The sequence below is a fragment of the Labeo rohita genome, chromosome 4 (assembly GCF_022985175.1).
Source record: "Labeo rohita strain BAU-BD-2019 chromosome 4, IGBB_LRoh.1.0, whole genome shotgun sequence".
Taxonomy (NCBI): Eukaryota; Metazoa; Chordata; class Actinopteri; order Cypriniformes; family Cyprinidae; genus Labeo; species Labeo rohita.
This window is the reverse complement of record NC_066872.1, coordinates 31,450,229-31,470,069: the sequence shown is the minus strand read 5'-3', so window position 1 is coordinate 31,470,069 and position 19,841 is coordinate 31,450,229. Positions and strand designations below refer to the sequence as shown.

The following is a 19,841-nucleotide window of genomic DNA, read 5'->3' as shown; positions in this document are numbered from 1 at the left end:
GAAATGGAAATCCCTTAACTTTCATAAAAATGCCTGACTACTGTTATTCACTTCTCCTGTTAAACACCTTTACACATTTAGCACCTGCTCATGATGTAATTATGAGAAAACACACAAGGTACATCTGCAGGTCAAACCCATAGACTGTAAAAAATATGCACGTAGTGTCCGTGACGTCACACATAGTTTTCTGAAGAGCATTTCTGAAGCTCTTAGTGGGCTCTGCACGTCACTCCCGGATAATCGCCCACCTAGCGCAACGGTGGTGACAGCAGCGGCAATCCACCTGTCACTCAAGTGGCCACGACCTAAATTATGCTTAACTTTAAGGCATGATGTAATTTAAACGGATGATTATAAAAAATTCACCCTCTCATAGTTGATACGCAGGGCACAATTAGCTATACAGACCAAAACCACTTTTTGTACCAGGCTGTAAACATATTTTTTTCTGCTGTAAAGCTGGGCTTTTTAACATTGGGAGTCTATGGGATCGACTCCCTTTTGAAGCCAGTCTCTAGTGGCCAGTTGATGAATTGCAGTTTAAGTCATTTCCGTTTTGGTTTCAATAGAAAGAGCGGAAGGTTGTCGCTTGGTCAAACCCCAAATACTCTGAGGACTACAGGTTTAGAATGTTTCTTTAGCCAGTGAAAGCACACAAATAGGAACCAAAATTAATCTTACGCTACACTTTTTAATGAATATTTGCCTAAGAACATTAACCAGCTTTTATATAAAACAGCATTTTACATTTGGAAACAAATCTATGTCATTGCTTAAAAAAATGCCTTGGTATACAGTCAAACCAAATATCATTCAGACACTAAATATCATTTTTGATTTTTTTAATAGTAGGTACAGGACACTATAGTTCATTTATGTAAGTATATGAAAGTAAATTTGTGGCATATTAAACCCAAAAATTCTTCATACAGTGGACTACCAGTAAAACTGATTAAAATTTGGGACCAAAAATGATTCAGACATTTTGACCTGACCATGTTTTCCTTGTGTTTTTTCTTTAATTACTAATGCATCTTTTTTACACTACAGACTAAACAAAATTAAGCATCTGAGGGTGCAAAAAAATCTAAATATTGAGAAAATATTAATATTAAATATTAAATATTGTCATTAAAGTTCAAATGAAGTTGTTAGCAATGCATAATACTAATCAAAAATTAGGTTATGATATATTTACAGTAGGAAACTTACAAAATATCTTCATGGAACATGATGATATTTAATATCCTAATGATTTTTGGCATGAAAGAAAAATTTATCATTTAAACCCATACAATGTATTTTTGTCTATTGCTACAAATATACCCGTGCTACTTAAGACTGGTTTTGTGGTCCAGGGTCACACATTCTCATACTAACAGACACCTTTCTCTCAAAGTTATCTGACATTATCAAGATGAATTTGTTCTGACACAGTTTAACTTTAAGTTCTTGTCATATTTTATTACCATTTTCTAAAGTATAGTGAATAAACTGTTATAATGTGAAAAATGTTGAAGGTGTCTGAATAAATTTAGGTTTTGACAGTATTTGTGGCTGACTATTGTGTTGCAGCATCGCACATCAGCCAGTCTCTCTGTAAAACGGTACTTGTCACAAGACCCATCAAAACAGCAAGACCCATCATTATTTTGTTCCTTATGTTTTCGGTTTTCATAAAACGAGTCCTGAAGTTATGACAATGAAAGGAAAAAAGTTTGGGTTTTCTAGCAGACTCTATTAAACCAATTGAGTATTGCAGTTTTCTTTTGTATTGTATTGACATATTTCCAACTGAAACAAGAAAGTGGAGACATAATCAAACCCACAATCCAACAGCCATTGGGATTTAGGTACATTATTTGAATTAATTGTGAACTTTTAAAAGTAAACTAAGATCAAAATAGTTTCAAAACAGAAATAAAATAAAATAAAATAATAAGCCATATGGCTGGCATCAAATCTAACAGGCCACAATTTTGATTTCATGAAGTCTGTAATGCTAAAGCTACATTTTTCTCTGAGGTAAAAGTGTATCTTAGATTCAGTTAAGCTTATATTTATACCTATATTTTGTCTAATGAATTTATTTTGGGAAAATGATCAACAAAATAAATTAATGAATTAAAATACACAATGTTTTGCCATGTGCTTATCACTACTACTAAAGGTGGTACTAAAGGCATTCTCATTTTAGAGAGCCTCTGATTGGACAAAAATCTGTTTAGTGCAGGATGAGTCATCAAAAGTTTCATTCTGTTTTCATTGAAAAAAGAAAATGGCATTAAAGGGATAGTTCACCCAAAAATAAAAATTATCCCATGATTTTCTCACCCTCAAGCCATCTTAGGTGTATATGACTTTCTTCTTTTAAACTAATACAATCGAAGTTATATTAAAAAATGTCACGGTTCTATATAGCTTTATAATGGGAGTGAATGGGTGTTGAGATTTTAAAGCAAAATAAAGTGCATCCATCCATCATAAAAAGTGCTCCACATGCCTCCGTGGGCTGAAGTGAATCGATGCATATTTGTAAAAAAAAAAAAAAAGTTAGCAGAAGCTATAGATTACGATTTATAAAGTTGTAAAAATTGATATTTTTCTTACACAAACACATCAATTCACTTCAGAAAGCCTTTATTAACCACCTAGAGTCATGTGGAGCACTTTTTATGATGTATGGACGTTTTTTTTGGGCTTTAAAATCTCAACAGCCATTCACTGCCATTATAAAGCTTGAAAGAACCAGGGCATTTTTAATATAACTCCTACTGTATTCGTCTGAAAGAAGAAAGTATTACACACCTAAGTCGGCTTGAGGGTGAGTAAATCATGGGCTAATTTTCATTTTTGGGTGAACTATCCCTTTAACTGTGAACTTTTAAAAATAAACTAACAAAACACAAGAGTGATAAAAGAGTGACAGATAATCTGAAAAAGTAGGAAAAAACTAAGCTAGTGAACCACACACAATCACAAAGAGCCTGTAGGGAGACCGGAGGCATTTTGAGCTTTGAGTCCTCATGAGAACTTTCTTATGCAGGACAAACCGTCATCATCTTATCACGCACAGCCTGCGAGAAGTTAACATTCATTAGCTGCCCTAATTATCTCTCAGCACCTAGGAGGAAGCGCGGAAACCTTCTCGGTAGATGAAGCCACCGTTGGGGTTCTGAGATTTTAAACATGAGTCACGGATATACAAAAGAGATTATGCCACACTGTGGGAGAGGAAGAGGAGGAGGATGAAGATTAAAACAAATATGACGGAGGAAACATTTAATGCAATCACTCGAGGGAGCCCGCTGCTTTAGAATAACGACAGTCATGGCTCTCCTTTATATTTTCACAAAAGCACCCGTGTGAGTAATCCAAGCGCTCAACAACCATGATTTCCGACGTGGAGATGCAGAGACGACACCAGAGCTCGCCAAAGAACAGCGGAAGTAATCACGGTGGTCGTTCATACAATTTTAACGCCACACGAAATTGGTTTCAAGAGCACAACTGCACAAACAAGAGCATTTTAATCAGCTTGTCGCTCTGTGGTAAATAACTTTTATGACTGAAATCACTCCTACAACAAGTTTATATTTGTATAACTCATCCGTTAGTAAGGCATTCGTGTTGAATCCAGCTTTATGAAGGCTGTATATTTATATGCAGCATAACCTCCATCTCCAGCATATGGCTTTAAACGGCTCATAAAATACAGGCAGGAGTCGTTTAGGATTCTTATCCCGGCACTGTTTTCAGAGCGATCTATTAAACACAGCGAGCGGGGCCAGGCTCGGCTACTAAATCACACTGAGCGGTCAGTGAGAGCCAGAGACATAAGTTTACTCTAATATAAACTCACACACACATATAAAGCCATTCTGTTCAATTAAAATGGACAATACATGAAAAACTTCACTTCCTGGAGCTCTTAATTAGCCATAATTAGTGGCTTTTGTAAGAGCAAGTCATCGAACTGGATGAGGCCAAGCAAATTGTTCCTGTAAAAGCAAAGAAATGCAGTCATTTAGATGTAATAGATGTTTTATGCAAAGTGAGGATAACAATAGATTAAATTATCAGGACAGCCGGCCTTCCAGGTCCTCTGGAATAAAACAACTTTAGTGATAGTGATTAACAGTGCTACGGTTTTACTTCGTCTGTTTTTATAGTATTAGTTATAGGTTCTCTTGCTTATCAAGGCTGTATTTATTTTATCAAAAATACAGTAATATTGTGAAATATTATTACAGTTTAAAATAACTGTTTTCTAATGCAATATATATTAAAACGTAAATTATTCTTGTGATTGAAAAGCTAGATTTTCAGCATCATTACTCTAGTCTTCAGTGTCACATGATCCTTCAGAAATCAGTGTAATTTGCTGATTTGCTAAAGAAACATTTCTTCTTATCTTTATTTTACTTTAAAAAGGTCAAAAGAACAGTTTTTAGTTACTTTTTTTTTTTTAATATTATAAATGTCTTCACTGTCACTTTTGATTGATTTAATGTACCTTTGCTATAAAAAAAAGAAGAATCTGCTTACTGCGAACTCAACTTTTGAACAGCAATGTAAATTTTGAAATATATGTAGTATATTAAGAATGTATATTTAAGCAAAAGTATCTGTTTTATTAGTACTAAAATACTTTTTAAATAAAAAAAAAATATTTGAGCGTCTAATTCAGGCTCACAATTACAATTTAATTTTTAATATCGTTCAATATCAATAATTATCACAATAAATTTCCAATCTTTATTTTCTTCAAGTTTAAAGGCAAATTTTTTGCTCCTAAGTGAAAATTGTAGAAACCATACTGTTGATTTTTAAATACTCTTTTTGGTCAGAACTTGACAAACACTTCACATTTGCCAGTCATTTTTCCTTAAAATCTTAATAGAAAATTTAATTTCTAGATTTAGTTTCTGGATGTTCAAATAAGTGATATTGTTTCAAATCATAAAACAGGTTTGTGTTCCCTGCAATATTAATAACATTACATTTTTTATGCCAATAAAATTTGTAAAAATTGTAAAAACCCTATTTTTATATAGTGAAATTTAATTATTCTGACTGTTTGAATTTTAGTAAAATTAGCCAGTGATCTTCCATAGTGGCGTACATTTAGATCATGATAACTACAGTTAAAATCACAAATATAGCACCTAAATATCATAGTATAAATGTAACCATATGCTTTCTAGGTATTTGTGTGAAAAACAGTAGTCAAAATACATTTAGCAGAAATGCACTATTGCTTAATCACAAAAATACTGTAATTATATGTGACCCTTGACCACAAAACCAGTCATAAAGGTTTTTTTTTTATTATTATTGAGATTTATAAATCATATATGTTTCCTTTGATGTTTGGTTTGTTAGGATATGACAAAATTTGGCTGAGATACATCTATTTAAAAATCAGTACAAATCTGGAAGTTCTTAGCAACGCATATTACTAATCAAAAATTAAATTTTGATATATTTATGGTAGGAAATTTAATCTTAATATCTGAACGATCATTTTGACCCACACAATGTATTGCTGGCTGTTGCTACAAATATACCCGTGCAACTTATGACTGGTTTTGTGGTCCAGAGTCACATACTTCTCCTCCTTTAACACATTTAATACATTTACATTAATATATTATAATAAAATTTGATATGAATATCCCACATTTCTGCCACAATACCATGGTGCAATTATTGTTACTACAGTATATCCATTGTAAATGATGTCGATTTGTAGACTGTATCATTGCGCACAGTGCCTCTCCTGTGTGTCAGAGCTGTTTCATCAGGCTTTAAATTAGTTTAAATGAGAGTCATTTTTGTTCTTTGCTAAAGTTCCGCTTTCACTGCATAAACATTATATCGAAAATTTATCAAACACTTGCTATCGTTTTATTGAGTAAAACTGTCTCACAATATCGTTTTGTCACCCAAACCCACATCTAAATAGCAATTTTTTTACATTGATCAGACTTAACCATTGACTGAAAAACGAATGCAATCATTTTATCAGTGTTGCATTATCATATATATCTATGCACAAAGAATCAACATGTGCCATAGGACATATACCTGTACTGTATGCAGTTTTTGGACATTTGAATTTGAATTACTTTGTAGTCCCAACCTAAAACGCCTCTTTTCCGGGGTGCCAAAACAATGTGGGAGCATCAGCGTAGAGTATTTGTTTGTAAACAGTAATTTCATCTGCAGAGAAAACCATTGCAAAGCAGATGCTACTGATGGGAGCGCTTACTCTGATCTGGAATCACAAGACGTTTTCGGCATAAACATTAAAAGCATGTTTGCTGACTGCAGCAAAGGGAATAGAGGCGGAAAAAAACTGTGCAAACAAACAAACACAAACGCACAGGCCTTATTTTACATACGCAAATATATGACGTAAGATGAACGGAGAAAACAAGAATGGATAGAAAAATAAAAAGAGGAGGCTGAGGAATGCTAGAAAACAGCTTGAATGAGCAAGCAGAGGCTGATAGCCAGTCTCTCTCTCTCTCTGGATGTTTTCTCTGGATGTTATTGCGCAGTGCTGTGACGCACCTGTTTTGATGGAGACTCAGATCTGTCAATTGGGAAGTGGGTGGATATCCCACGCCTTGCACTTTATGAATTCTGTGTCTCCTAGCAACTACGAGAACCCCTCGGAATCCGCGTGCATCTCTCTCCCTGCGGAGGAGAGCCGGTGACGGAGTTCAGGATTGGTTTGCGGGTGCAGAAGTATGACTCGCAGCCCAAGGAACCCCAACTCTTCCTAGAGCTGGAGTCTCCCCTCCCCCAGTCTGCTGGCACCTTCACTATGCCTGTTTCCATGGTAGCGGGAGGTCTCCTCACATGGCGCAGGTGGGCGGATCAGCGTGTGACACGATTACACTTCCTGTGGGATAATTAGACTTCCTGTCTGAGGGACGGGAATCCCTCTCGCTCATTCTGGCATTATAAAAGCCTCCTAATCCCTCAATCCAACTATTTGCATTCCCTTATCCATCTTTTCAACCACAATCAGAATTGAAGATAAAAAGAACTTTTTTTTAGATGCCTAGGAAGTCTTTGAAGACCTTTGTGGTTAGTTGGCTCAAGTTTCTATAGCAACATGACACTTCATACAACAGGTGTACCTATTTTATCTCACATTTGGTTGTGAGAATAATTAAAAATATAAAAACAAACATAGTTAAATAGCTATGGTGAGTGAAATAACAGCAAGAGGATGCACTATATATTTATGTTGCATCACAAAGTATATATGATGCAACATAAATATATAGTGTATTGCAAAAGTATTCATACCCCACAAATAATAAATAGATAAATAAATGAATATGTAAATAGATAAGTTGTTTCACTATATGAATTTACTTAGAATTATTACTTTAAAAATATATTCTGTACTATTTACTTGTTTATTTCGTGTACTTTTTGCATGCAAATTACAGAAACTGCATAAAATGCATACAAAAATACAGAAATTCGAATGCACCACAAAGCACATAAATAAACAGATAACAAATAAACAAAAATAAAAAATTACACATTACATTACTTTAATATGAAATATCATATTATATATGTTGATATACACAGACACACACATATATATATATATATATATTTTTTTTATTGTATTTTAATATATAAAAATATCTTATATATCTTATATATATATTTTTTATATTCATTGACTGTATTGACACATGCACATATATATGGATTTATATATATATATAAAATTATCTTACATATATATATATATATATATATATACACACACATATATATATATATACACACACACATATATATATATATATATATACATATATATATAATTTTTTTTTTATCTTTTACAAATACTTTATGCACTAAGGGGTCCATCGCTGCATTACAGAGACAATGTGAGTGTGAGTGTTTGGTTGTACCTGAGAAAAGCCCAGGTTTCTGCAGCCGTTGCAGGGAGTGAGCGCCTCCCACAGGCCTGATGGTCCGCAACTCTTTTCCTCCTCTTCCATCGCTGGTGGCAACGGGGGAGTGGGCCGCTACAGCCGGATGGAGAGAGATACATACGGTTACATATGGTCAAGAGCAGTACACGCAGGATGAGATAGAGATACAGATCTCAACTCATGCCAACATAACACAAGCTTAAGATAAGAAAGAGACCGTATAAGTGGGAGGATACGGACAACTCCAAGAGAAACTAATGCCAATTACCATTTTCAAACATGCTTTAATGCAAGCCTAAAAAATTAGCATGGCAACCATAACGCTGATGTACACAGGAAGGAGACCACATGTTGTTTTTTTAATGGATGTCAATGGAGAAGAGGCTTCACTGTGGTGAACGAACTGCTTTACTACTTTCCAATAATAAGACCATCTCTGACTATTTTTTTAGAGCCTGGATTAGTCCTTTAAAAGCTCGTTTTGAGCTGTAAAAAAGCTAAATTTTAGAAAATAAAGGCACTTTTGTCAGAATTAAAGAATTAAAGCATAACCTAGACAAAATGTTTTGGACTTTCCTATTTAAGTAGATAGGAACTGTACTATACAAAAGTGAATTTACTTTTGAAGAGCGTCTTTCTGTTTCACTCTATAGTCCAATATGAACCCTTGCTTTGCTTGTCTGTGACTTTGGACAGTGTTTTTATGGGTTTTTTTGAGGAACTGTAACATGATTCATGGTTTAAATATGTGAGAACAGTAGTCTGACTCTTAGTGACCCATTCTGTCTGATTCTTTTGCTGAAAATGTGCCTTTTTTTTGTAACTCCATCTACAAACACATTCCTTGTGTTGAGCCATAAAAAATTTAATATTTAACCATATTCAAGTAAAGCCCTATGAAATCTGTTTTTCCCAAATTCATTTTTTTTTTTTTTCTGGATTTCATTTTTTTTTCCATTTGCATTTTTATTTTTTTAATGGTTAAATAAAAAAAATCTAAATAGTCAAAAAGCATGTCTGATCAATTGAAACTTTCACAATTTGACAACAATTTATTTAAAGTTCACCAAAAATTACATTTTTAAGGTTTTATGAAATACATTTTATTTCTTCTAAAATTCATTTTATTTTTACCAAATCTCTGTTTTCCATGAATTTTCTGGATTCCTTTGTAATGGTTTCCTTAAATTTTAACAATCCAAAGCATGTCTCATTAATTGATTTTATTTAAAAAAAAATAAAAATAAAAAATAAAAAAACAGTAATACTGTGTTTTGTATTTGTATTAATGTTTTTGGGTAAATAAATTCATATTTTTTTCTGGTAAAAAATACTTTAAAAATAATGTTTTGTTATTTGTATTAGTATCAGTACGATCATTATTAGTAATGTAATCATTACATTAAGTACTATATTTCTGTTGGCAAATTTTGTGTCAATCCATGTTAGTTGGTAAATTACATTATTTTGACCAGATTCCACAATTCTTTCCATGTTTTCCTCATTGCGGAAATTATAGGGCCCTAAATATGATGTGTGTTTATTTTATAATTCTAGTATGCACATATAAGGGTAAAATTACTAAATAATTCCTTTTATATTGACAAAACATGTCATTAATAATTAGATACTGATGCAGTTTTAACTAAAAAATACTGTTTTTGTGACTGGCGGGTAAAACGTATGGCCAGTAAATGTTCCCAGAACTCTTTTTATAGTCTTTGCAAACAACTCCAATCCCTTCAGTGAAGTCTTAGTAGGTTTTGACGTGACTGGAATCGACCGGAACGCCTCGGAAGAGTGTTTGTGTGCGTGCGTGTCTTTGCTTGTTTATCGGGGCTCTGCAGACTTCGATTGATTGACCCGACTCCACATTTAATTGCATTGATCTAACAAACGCAGTGGAGTAAACCGTGATCCAGTGGTCACTGTGACAGCTAAACCATAATGACACACCTTCAGCAAATGACCATTCCATTACACACTTCCCTAAAGCGCTCTGCTCCTTACATAAGGTTCAATTCACTCCCTAAGCCAGCAATGTGATTCTGTTTGTGTTAAATAACGTCAGTGATTAAATCAGGGGCTGTTTTAGTGCTATAAATATGTATTTATGAGATTACATAAATTGAAGGGATACCCAGCAATGCATGTAGTGTTTAGTTCTGTCCTCTGCTGGTAATACAGAGATACTACAACAGTTAAATGCTCATTATTAGAACCTCTTAATCAACTAATATAATTTCTTAGAAAACAAAACTTTTTTTGATATCTTAAAGGGGCCTAATATGATCAAACTCTTCCTTAACTGCATAAAAACTGTTCAAAGTCAGCAAAAAAGCCATTTAGTGCATTGTATTTTTTACTTAACGCACACCTTGTTTATTCGAGTGAGAGTTGGTGACTTAGAAAAGTCACGCGTGGTTAGCTCTTCGTCTGTGTACTTCAGTTAAATAAGGTAGAGTAGGACACAAAAAACCATCTGATTTTCTACTCAAACTTTAACTTCCTCTGTTTTTTTGTAAAGGGCGTTTGACTTTCTTTGCACGTTCGCTTTGTAAACACTGGGTCGGTACTTCTGCCTACGTCACCCTTGACCTATCCAATGTGACTACGTAATGTGTGAGGTCGAGCTAGTGCAAGCCCAACATTTGTGGTTAAAAAGTATAGAAATTTTTATTTTTATCACTAGATACTTTACACCTCAGCTGGGATCGTGTAGAGCCCTCTGAACCTTCAACCTGTTGGTCCCCATTGAAGTCCACTATATGGAGAAAAATCCTGGAATGTTTTCCTCAAAAACCTTAATTTATTTTAAACTGAAGAAAGAAAGACATGAACATCTTGGATGACATGGGGGTGAATTATCAGAAAATTTTTATTCTGGATCTTTAATGTGAAATCTTTACTGATTTTTGAAAGTAAAGTAGCACTACTTTTATTTGTTCAGTAATATTTCAAGATGGACACTTGCTGGACTGAAGCAACTTAGGTTTATTTGATCATCCATACAGAATTTTTAGAAAAATCAAAAATGTGGGTATCAAACATGATACATCAGGCTTTTGAGAAACATTTGTTTGTAAATGTCTTAATCATAAGTACTGTATATTGCATTGCATTATAAGAATCATCTTACTAAGCTGTCAAAAGTTTTTGAACAGTAAGATTTTTAATGTGTTTAAAGAAGTCTCTTGCTTTGATCACAGAAATAAATTACATTTTAAAATATATTCAAATAGACAGCAGTTATTTTAAATAGTAAAACTATTTCACATTTACTGCTTTTGCTGTATTTTGCTGGCAATACAGAGATACTACAACAGTTAAATGCTCATTATTAGAACCTCTTAATCAACTAATATAATTTCTTAGAAAACAAAACTTTTTTTGATATCTTAAAGGGGCCTAATATGATCAAACTTTTCCTTAACTGCATAAAAACTGTTCAAAGTCAGCAAAAAAGCCATTTAGTGCATTGTATTTTTTACTTAATGCACACCTTGTTTATTCGAGTGAGAGTGCCGTTCCGGTCCTCGTCAGACAGCCGCCCACTGCCGAAACTCTCCATGGACTGAGAGTGAGAAGAAATGGTCTGACACAGCTCCTCAAAGGAACAATCCTTATCACGGCAGATCTTTATTTCATTCAGCAACTTGGACAACTCCCCTGTTACTGCGTCATCTACAAAGGAAGGCGAAAGAGGGGGGGTGAATTTAAATGAAAGAATAATGAGTTTAGGGTAAAACATTCAAGAAGAGCTGAGAGAATGAAAGAAATTTCTCCTTATTAATGGATAGCAGCATAATACATCTCAGCCTTCCACAGTATGAAGACTTGAATCATTTAATCTCATTCCTGGTAACTTCTCATTTTTACTACTTAAATTTAAATGATACATTATAACATTTATATGTAAACTTTTTATATATTATCCTCATACATTAATGTACTGTTTCTGTCAAGTCAAACTAGCACAATATATTTAGAAAAAAATTTATCATACCAAAAGCACATGAAAATTCTACATCTTATTTATTTTTATTCTCTCTTGTTTGTTTTTCGATATTTAGTCTGGGGCAAATGCTTGTTTTCTGGCAATGCGTCAGTATGCTGATGTGTACTAACAGTCATTTTGTGGCTGGCAGACTCAGATTCACCTGTGATCATTACCAAAATGCTGCCCCAGCTGGAATAAAAGACGCACATCCAGCAAGATTCAGACCACAAAGGAACCAAATGAGACTGAGCTGCACTGCAACTTCTGACCACTAGGGGCGCTGCTGACCGCATTTTCTTCATAAACAACATCCTCTAATCAAACACTCATTTATATCATTATTTGTTTTCCTGTTATGAAAAACCTGAAGATTTATTTTTACATTAAAAACATGATAATGAATGGATTAAGTGATTTATGTGTGCACATCTTTGCCAGAGGAAGACAAAGCAGCAGACAATGTGCTGTATTACTATCACTTCTCCACTGGGTGTCGTACTACACACTAAAATACACAAAAACATGCCAGCAGTCATTCTCTGTGAGAGAATGAGCATTTGGATGAGTATGTTTACTTTCGTAAATGAACAATTACATTTAAGGGTTAAAATAGCATATTTATTGTATTAAAGAAGTCAATTTCCAGAACAACAATTTACAGATAATGTACTCACCCCCTTGTCATCCAAGATGTTCATGTCATTCTTTCTTCAGTCGTAAAGAAATTATGTTTTTTAAGGAAAACATTTCAGGATTTTTCTCCATATAATGAACTGATATGGTGCCCCAAGTTTGAACTTCCAAAAGGCAGTCTTCAAACGATCCCAAATGCGGTTGTAAACGATCCCAGCTGAGGAAGAAGGGTCTTATCTAGCGAAACGATCGGTTATTTTCATTAAAAAAAAAACACAATTAAAATACTTTTTAATCTCAATCGCTCGTCTTGTCTTGCTCTCCCTGAACTCTGTGTATTCTGTCTCAAGACAGTTAGGGTATGTCGAAAAACTCTGATCGTATTTTCTCCCTCAACTTCAAAAATCATTTCAAAATCATCCTACATCACTGCAGAAGTTCCGACCCAGTCTTTGCAAAGTGAACTGTCTTGAGCCAGAATACAGAGAGCTCAGGGAGAGCAAGATAAGACGAGCGTTTGAGTTTAAAAATATAAAAATTTTATTATTTTTATGAAAATAACCGATCGTTTCACTAGATAAGACCCTTCTTCGTCGGCTGGGATTGTTTACAACCACATTTGGGATCGTTTGAAGCTGCGTTTAAACTGCATTTTGGAAGTTCGAACTCGGGGCACCATAGCAGTCCATTATATGGAGAAAAATCCTGAAATGTTTTCCTCAAGAAACACAATTTCTTTACGACTGAAGAAAGACATGAACATCTTGGATGACAAGGGGGTGAGTACATTATCTGTAAATCATTGTTCTGAAAGTGGACTTCTCCTTTAAGAACTTAGTTTTCACTGCTATGACCATGCAAAAATATATCCACACATACTTTTATGCCGTAGAGATGGGGAGGGCACAGGTGAAGGTATTGACGTGCGTGGTGTCGGTATTGGACGCTGACGGGCTAAATCTTCATGAAAAATCCCTTTGTCACAATCCGACATCATATAATCTAGAGAGATAGAGAACACAAAAAATACATTAATGATGCGCCATTGTGCTTAGTTTAACCCTATAAAGCCATTTTTAGAAAAATCAAAAATGTGGGTATCAAACATGATACATCAGGCTTTTGAGAAACATTTGTTTGTAAATTTCTTAATCGTAAGTACTGTATATTGCATTGCATTATAAGAATCATCTTACTAAGCTGTCAAAAGTTTTTGAATAGTAAGATTTTTAATGTTTTTAAAGAAGTCTCTTGCTTTGATCACAGAAATAAATTACATTTTAAAATATATTCAAATATATTTAATAAATATATTCAAATAGACAGCAGTTATTTTAAATAGTAAAATTATTTCACATTTACTGCTTTTGCTGTATTTTGAATCAAATAAATGCAGGCTTGGTGAGCAGAAGAGACTTACTGTTCAAAAACTTTTGACTGGTAGTGTATTATTGGGGGATATAGTGTGACAACTAATATTTACTAATATTTATGTACATTTTATGTAAGTAGCTTGCTATGCTGTTAAAAATATCTAATTTATTTACATTACAAGTTATCAGGATTACTTTTCAGGAATATTAATATAAATATTAGCAATATTTTGGCTCATACTGTTGAATAAAACGGAGGTGGTTTTTCCCATCCTCAAGTATAAGCTCCATGTTCTCCTATATTATACTTAACGGGTCATAAAAGTCTGATGTATCGAATATGTTACTCAACAAAAACCTTGCTTATGTTGTTGTTGTTTGATTTTTTTTTTTTTTTTTTTTTTTTAAAGATTTTTCTGACCATTATTTCATATGTCAGGTTTTACAGGGTTAAAGAAAAGCACTTTAAGCTGGTGAAAACCAAAACTGTGGCGTCCGTAATTGTAGCTCTAAACAACTATAGGCTGCACAAGCCACATGGTAAACAACAATAGTTTCTGAGTCCCGTCGAAGACTGCAGATTATAAAACCACAGCAAGCTTGAGTTTGAGATTCCTTTCACGCTGGGGATTCTGGTTCGTTGACCACACAGAGGCAGGGAGGAGAACTGTAATGCTGCCTCTGTCTTGTAGGATGATGGGTGATTTAGACTTCACATGTGTCAAAAAGAGACATTTTCAAGCAGTAACAGAAGTCCTCAACTCCCAAGACTGCATTTCACAACCCTCAGAAATGTATAACCCTGGGCACGATGTGGATGGAAACAACAAGGGAGCTGAACTGAATTTAATTTCAAAACCAGATAACCACATCATATTCTTTTATGAGGGTGTGTTTTTGAAAGCAGAGATGGAACATTGGATTTGTTGAACACCCAGTGTCTTTTGTGCTGTATGATAAAGTCTGCTGGAAAGAATGAGTTTAGTTGAATCAGTGCATGAAGAAAGAAGACAAATAAACGTTAGAATCATCTAAGATGTTATAATACTGTTATAATTCTGAAAATACCCCAATGTAGTAATAACCCCATATATATCTCATCAAGAAGGCATTGTATTGTAAGCATTTGTAGTTGTTTTTTCTTTTAAGAATGTGAGGGAACATGGATTTCTCATACACACCAAACGACCATTGTTCTCAATCTAACACAAACTTCCTGAAACAAATTTTATCAATCTGCAAGCATCCGCCTTCTGATTTCCAGCAAGAACACGCTCCCTCATCAGCTCGTGCACGTGCTTGCGTGTGTTTTAAGTGCTTTAAAAAAGTTTAAATGTATGCATGTCTGGGAAGTACTTTACCGTGAATGAGAGAAGCAATTTGTTGTGATTTCTGAGAGGGATGTTCTCTTAGAATGTCTAGAGCAGTTCTTCCTTGGCAATCTCTGATGTTGGCATCAATCCCTGAGGAAAAAAAATATTTTGATTATCATTTTTAGATTAGCCTTAATCAGACAGAAAAGTTGTAAATTGTTTTTAAATTGCACCTTGCAAATTTTGTATAATAATATTTTTTTTCATTACTTTTTAAAATTTAGTATATATGTATTTTTTTTATTCCTGATAATACAACACCACAAAATTCTTCAAAATCATCCTATAATGACAAGACACTTTATCTGAAAAGACAAAGTGATTTATATTATAAATGAATTTAATATTTAATATATTTAAATCTTATTTAAATATTTTAATAGAATATTTAATAGAATAGTAATTTATATTATTATTACTATTCTATTATTTATATAAATAATAGAATAGTAATTTACAGTAAATAAGAACAGAACATTCGATATTGATTGAAATTATTCACTTTATCTATAATTTATATACTTTATTAATACTTAAACTATATCTATATCCATATGAAATTAATTTTAATATAACCACTTTGTCACTTTATATTTAATATAATCACTTAATCACGAGACACTTTATATATTATTTATAAGCTTCATAGATTAATACTTTATTAATCAATATATTATTTAAATATATTTATATAATTTAAATATTTTAATTTACTAGAACATTTCCATCATATTTAAATATTTTCATTTAAATCAGAACATTCAGTATTAACTGAAAGTAAATTTGAGTCACTTTATCTATAATTTTGAGTATTTTATTGTATTTTTGCACATTTAAAATTTTATTGTATTTTTGCACATTTAATATATATATATATATATAAATTATATAATTTTTTTATTTTTTTTTTTACAATTTAAAGCAGTATTACACTTACTGTTTTATGCTTAAAACCTTATATATATATATATATATATAAAGGATTTAAGCATAAAACAGTAAGTGTAAAACAAAAATTTGAGTCACTTTATCTATGAGTATTTTATTGTATTTTTGTACATTTAAAATTTCTTTTTAATTTTCCTCTATTTTTGTTTAAACAATAAATCTTTATAAATTGTATATATATATATATATATATATATATATATATATATATATAAAGGGTTTAAGTAAGCATAAAACAATAAGTGTATTACTGCTTTAAATTGTAAAAATATATATATATATATATAAACAAAAGTTTTCTGTTTAATTTAATTTAATTTTTGTTTTTTGTTTTTCTAAGCAAAAAATAAATCTCATACATTTTTCCCTAATTTACATAAAACACCCACTAAAATGTCAATAGTGTAACAATCTTGTCAGGCATATTTACAACAAAAATCAATTTATTGGCATATTAAAAGACAAATTATTTTCACCCCAAATACTAATTAGTTGTAATTCTACATTTTTAAAATTTGCCACTATCCTAGATTTTTCCCATTCGTCAGTAAGAATTTTTTCTCATTTAAATAAAAAATAATTTAAATAAAAATGAATATGCTGCCTTATTCTTTTATATATTTAAATATGTACAAGTCAGAATAACATGTTGTTTGAATTTTTATAAATACTGTGTTACACTGAATGACAACGTAACATTATTTCAACCAAATATTGACATTTTATTCTCCCAAAACTTACTTGAAACCTTAAAAGTAGACATTTTACTTACATTTAATGTGCTTTCAATGGACATAAAATCACTTTTGTAAATTTCTTTTGATGTGGACATCTTAACGTCTTTGACCCTTATACATGTATACACACACACACACACAGTTGAACAGTTGAAAAGATTTTCAAAAATTGTATAATAGAAATTATATAATAGAAGAATCAGGGCTGACTCCTTCCCATAAACCCTCAAAAAACATGAAAAAAAAACACAAAACTAAACATTTTTCCCAGAATAAAACTTTCCATAACAATAAACCCACAACAGAACAATCACACCGCCCTTTCCCTATGACAGGAAGCTCCCTAATCTCCAATTCCTGTTCCACAGCTGGAACTGACAGGGAAGCTGTTAGGTCACAGGTCACGCAAGTAATTTAAACAAACCACGGCCGTGCAACATCCTCATCCTAACCCCACACACTCATGCACTTCTGAAAGACCTACCTGAGTCGAGCAGTAGCTGAACTACATCCATCTTTCCAAAGAGAGCGGCTTCGTGGAGAGCGCTACCTTTCTCTGTCTAAAGAGAGAAAGATTTTAAGTCAATATTTTAAGTTTAATACCTCACATAAAGAAGTAAATGGCAGTTATACACTACGGCATCTTTACTACTGCTGCCCTCGCAGTCTATCAGCCGTCTACTGGGGCGACTGGCAGGGTATTTTATATCAAGCTCACTGTGAAGTACTTAACTACACCCAATTTAGCTCTGGAAACATTTATTCAGTGTACTACAATTAACGGCAATAGCGCTGTGAATTTATGAGGCTGACTGACACGAGCTTGAAAGGGCGAAAGAAATGGGCAAATGAGTCCGAACGGCAGTCGAGACAGATCGCGAGAGAGCTTCTTGCACGGTTGAGCGTGGTCATTTTAATAGGCCACCGGGAGACCGTACACGATACCCAATCAAATCGGCCCCCATCGGCCTTCATTAGTCCAGAGACTTGAGTACAGCGCCGGCACTTGCTTTTCTCCCTGAACTATTGGATCTGTGTGATGATGCAATATACGTTAAACAAGAACTACAGGGACTTACTACAGTGATACTTAATCCTGCACATGTCGTATTTCTGCAAAAATAGCACTTACCTTCTGCGAGGCAGTCTGGGAGAGCAAAACTACCTCAGTGCAAAAGTCTGAGACACTGTTTTTGTCTGGCAATGGGGCCACAGCATTAATCTGGCTCATAGACAACAGAAACTCTCCAGAGTCTAGATAGACTATGCTAAGTTTATGTTTTTGTAACATTAGCGGGCAAGCATTCCTGCATTCCTTTTTGTAATCAATGTACACATGTACAGTTTCAATATTTCCTGCCAATAGCATTGTGGGTGCTTACACACTAGAAAAAGCTCTTATTTTTGGCAGGTAGTTAATGTGCAAGACTCCAATGTATACCAAGATCAATTTTCAATTTGAAAGTAAATGAGAACACAGCAAATTTCTGAGCTGGAACCACTTTTGGGAAGTTCTCATTGGTCTTCACCAAAGAGTCCTACCACATTTTTTGCAAGATGGAGTTCTGCTTTCGCATCCTGCATACTACTTTCCATTATACATCCCCTGAAATCAATGGATTCAGTGTGTTTTCGAAACAAAGATTCTCATATAATGTACTCGCAAAACAAGACGAGTGTTTGAGATTATAAAGTATTTAAATCGTATTTTTTAAATGAAAATAACCGATCGTTTCGCTAGATAAGACCCTTCTTCCTCGGCATTTGGGATCATTTGAGGCCACATTTAAACTGCATTTTGGAAGTTCAAAATCGGAGCACCATACCAGTCCATTATACAGAGAAAAATCCTGAAATGGTTTCTCAAAAAAACAATTTCTTTACGACTGAAGAAAGAAAGACATGAACATCTTGGATGACAAGGGGGTGAGTACATTAAATGTAAATCTTTGTTTTGGATGTTGAGTTCTCCTTTAAGAATGGAAAAGTGGAAATGATGAGTTTGAAGTTTGAAATGTCATTAAGTACATTAAGGATTTAGCGCAAACATAATAGAATTTAATAGAAATTAAAGGGATAGTTCACCCAAAAATACAAATTCTGTCATTAATTACCTACCCTCAAGTCGTCCCAAATCCGTAAGACCTTCATTCATCTTTGAAACACAAATGAAGATATTTTGGATGAAATCCGAGAGCTTTCTGACTACCACGTTCTAGGTCCAGAAAGTTATTAAGGACATAGTTCAAATAGTCCATGTGACATCAGTGGTTCAACCTTAATTTTATGAAGCTACGAGAATACTTTTTGGCCCAGTTTTACTAAACAGGGCCAATTAGCATGAGAGTGCAATTCTAAAACAGTGCTGATGGGAGGTGAAATTTCTGTGGGTGATTTACTAACAATGCGCGAATTAAAGAACACAAATGCAACATCTCATTTACATATCAACCAAAACAATATATCAAGCACAACGCAAATTAGCATAGTCGCAAATAAAGAAGCCACAGTACAATGAAAAACACCAGAGGCCAAGTTTTGATAGACCTGGTATTGCATGACACCAAGCTGAAGGGTTCCAAGTCGTCTTTTATTTCCTGGAGCAAATGTCTTGGCAAACAATATGTTTGTATAATGTGTTCATCTGGCATTCCAAATAAATTTATTACATGTGGAAAAAATCCTCTCCCTTCTACCACGTGCTTTCTGTTCTCTGTGGTGCTTCCTCCTAGCAACAATAATTGCAGCCATTTTAAGCACAAAACAGTTAAAGACATGCTTTTTGGGTGTGGTAA

General features: G+C 33.5%; 1 protein-coding gene across 6 annotated transcripts in view; it reads right to left on the bottom strand.

Annotated features, from left to right (window-relative positions):
- Nucleotides 1-19,841, bottom strand: part of anks1b (ankyrin repeat and sterile alpha motif domain containing 1B) — a 221,244-nt gene that overhangs the window by 129,849 nt on the left and 71,554 nt on the right. For all 6 annotated transcript variants that reach the window (XM_051108157.1, XM_051108158.1, XM_051108156.1 and 3 more), the window contains 5 exons: nt 17,531-17,606; nt 15,350-15,451; nt 13,495-13,617; nt 11,485-11,666; nt 7,959-8,075 (listed from right to left, as the gene is read on the bottom strand). In XM_051108157.1, the coding sequence (XP_050964114.1) occupies nt 7,959-8,075; nt 11,485-11,666; nt 13,495-13,617; nt 15,350-15,451; nt 17,531-17,606 (600 nt within the window). The remainder of the gene's footprint in view (nt 1-7,958; nt 8,076-11,484; nt 11,667-13,494; nt 13,618-15,349; nt 15,452-17,530; nt 17,607-19,841) is intronic.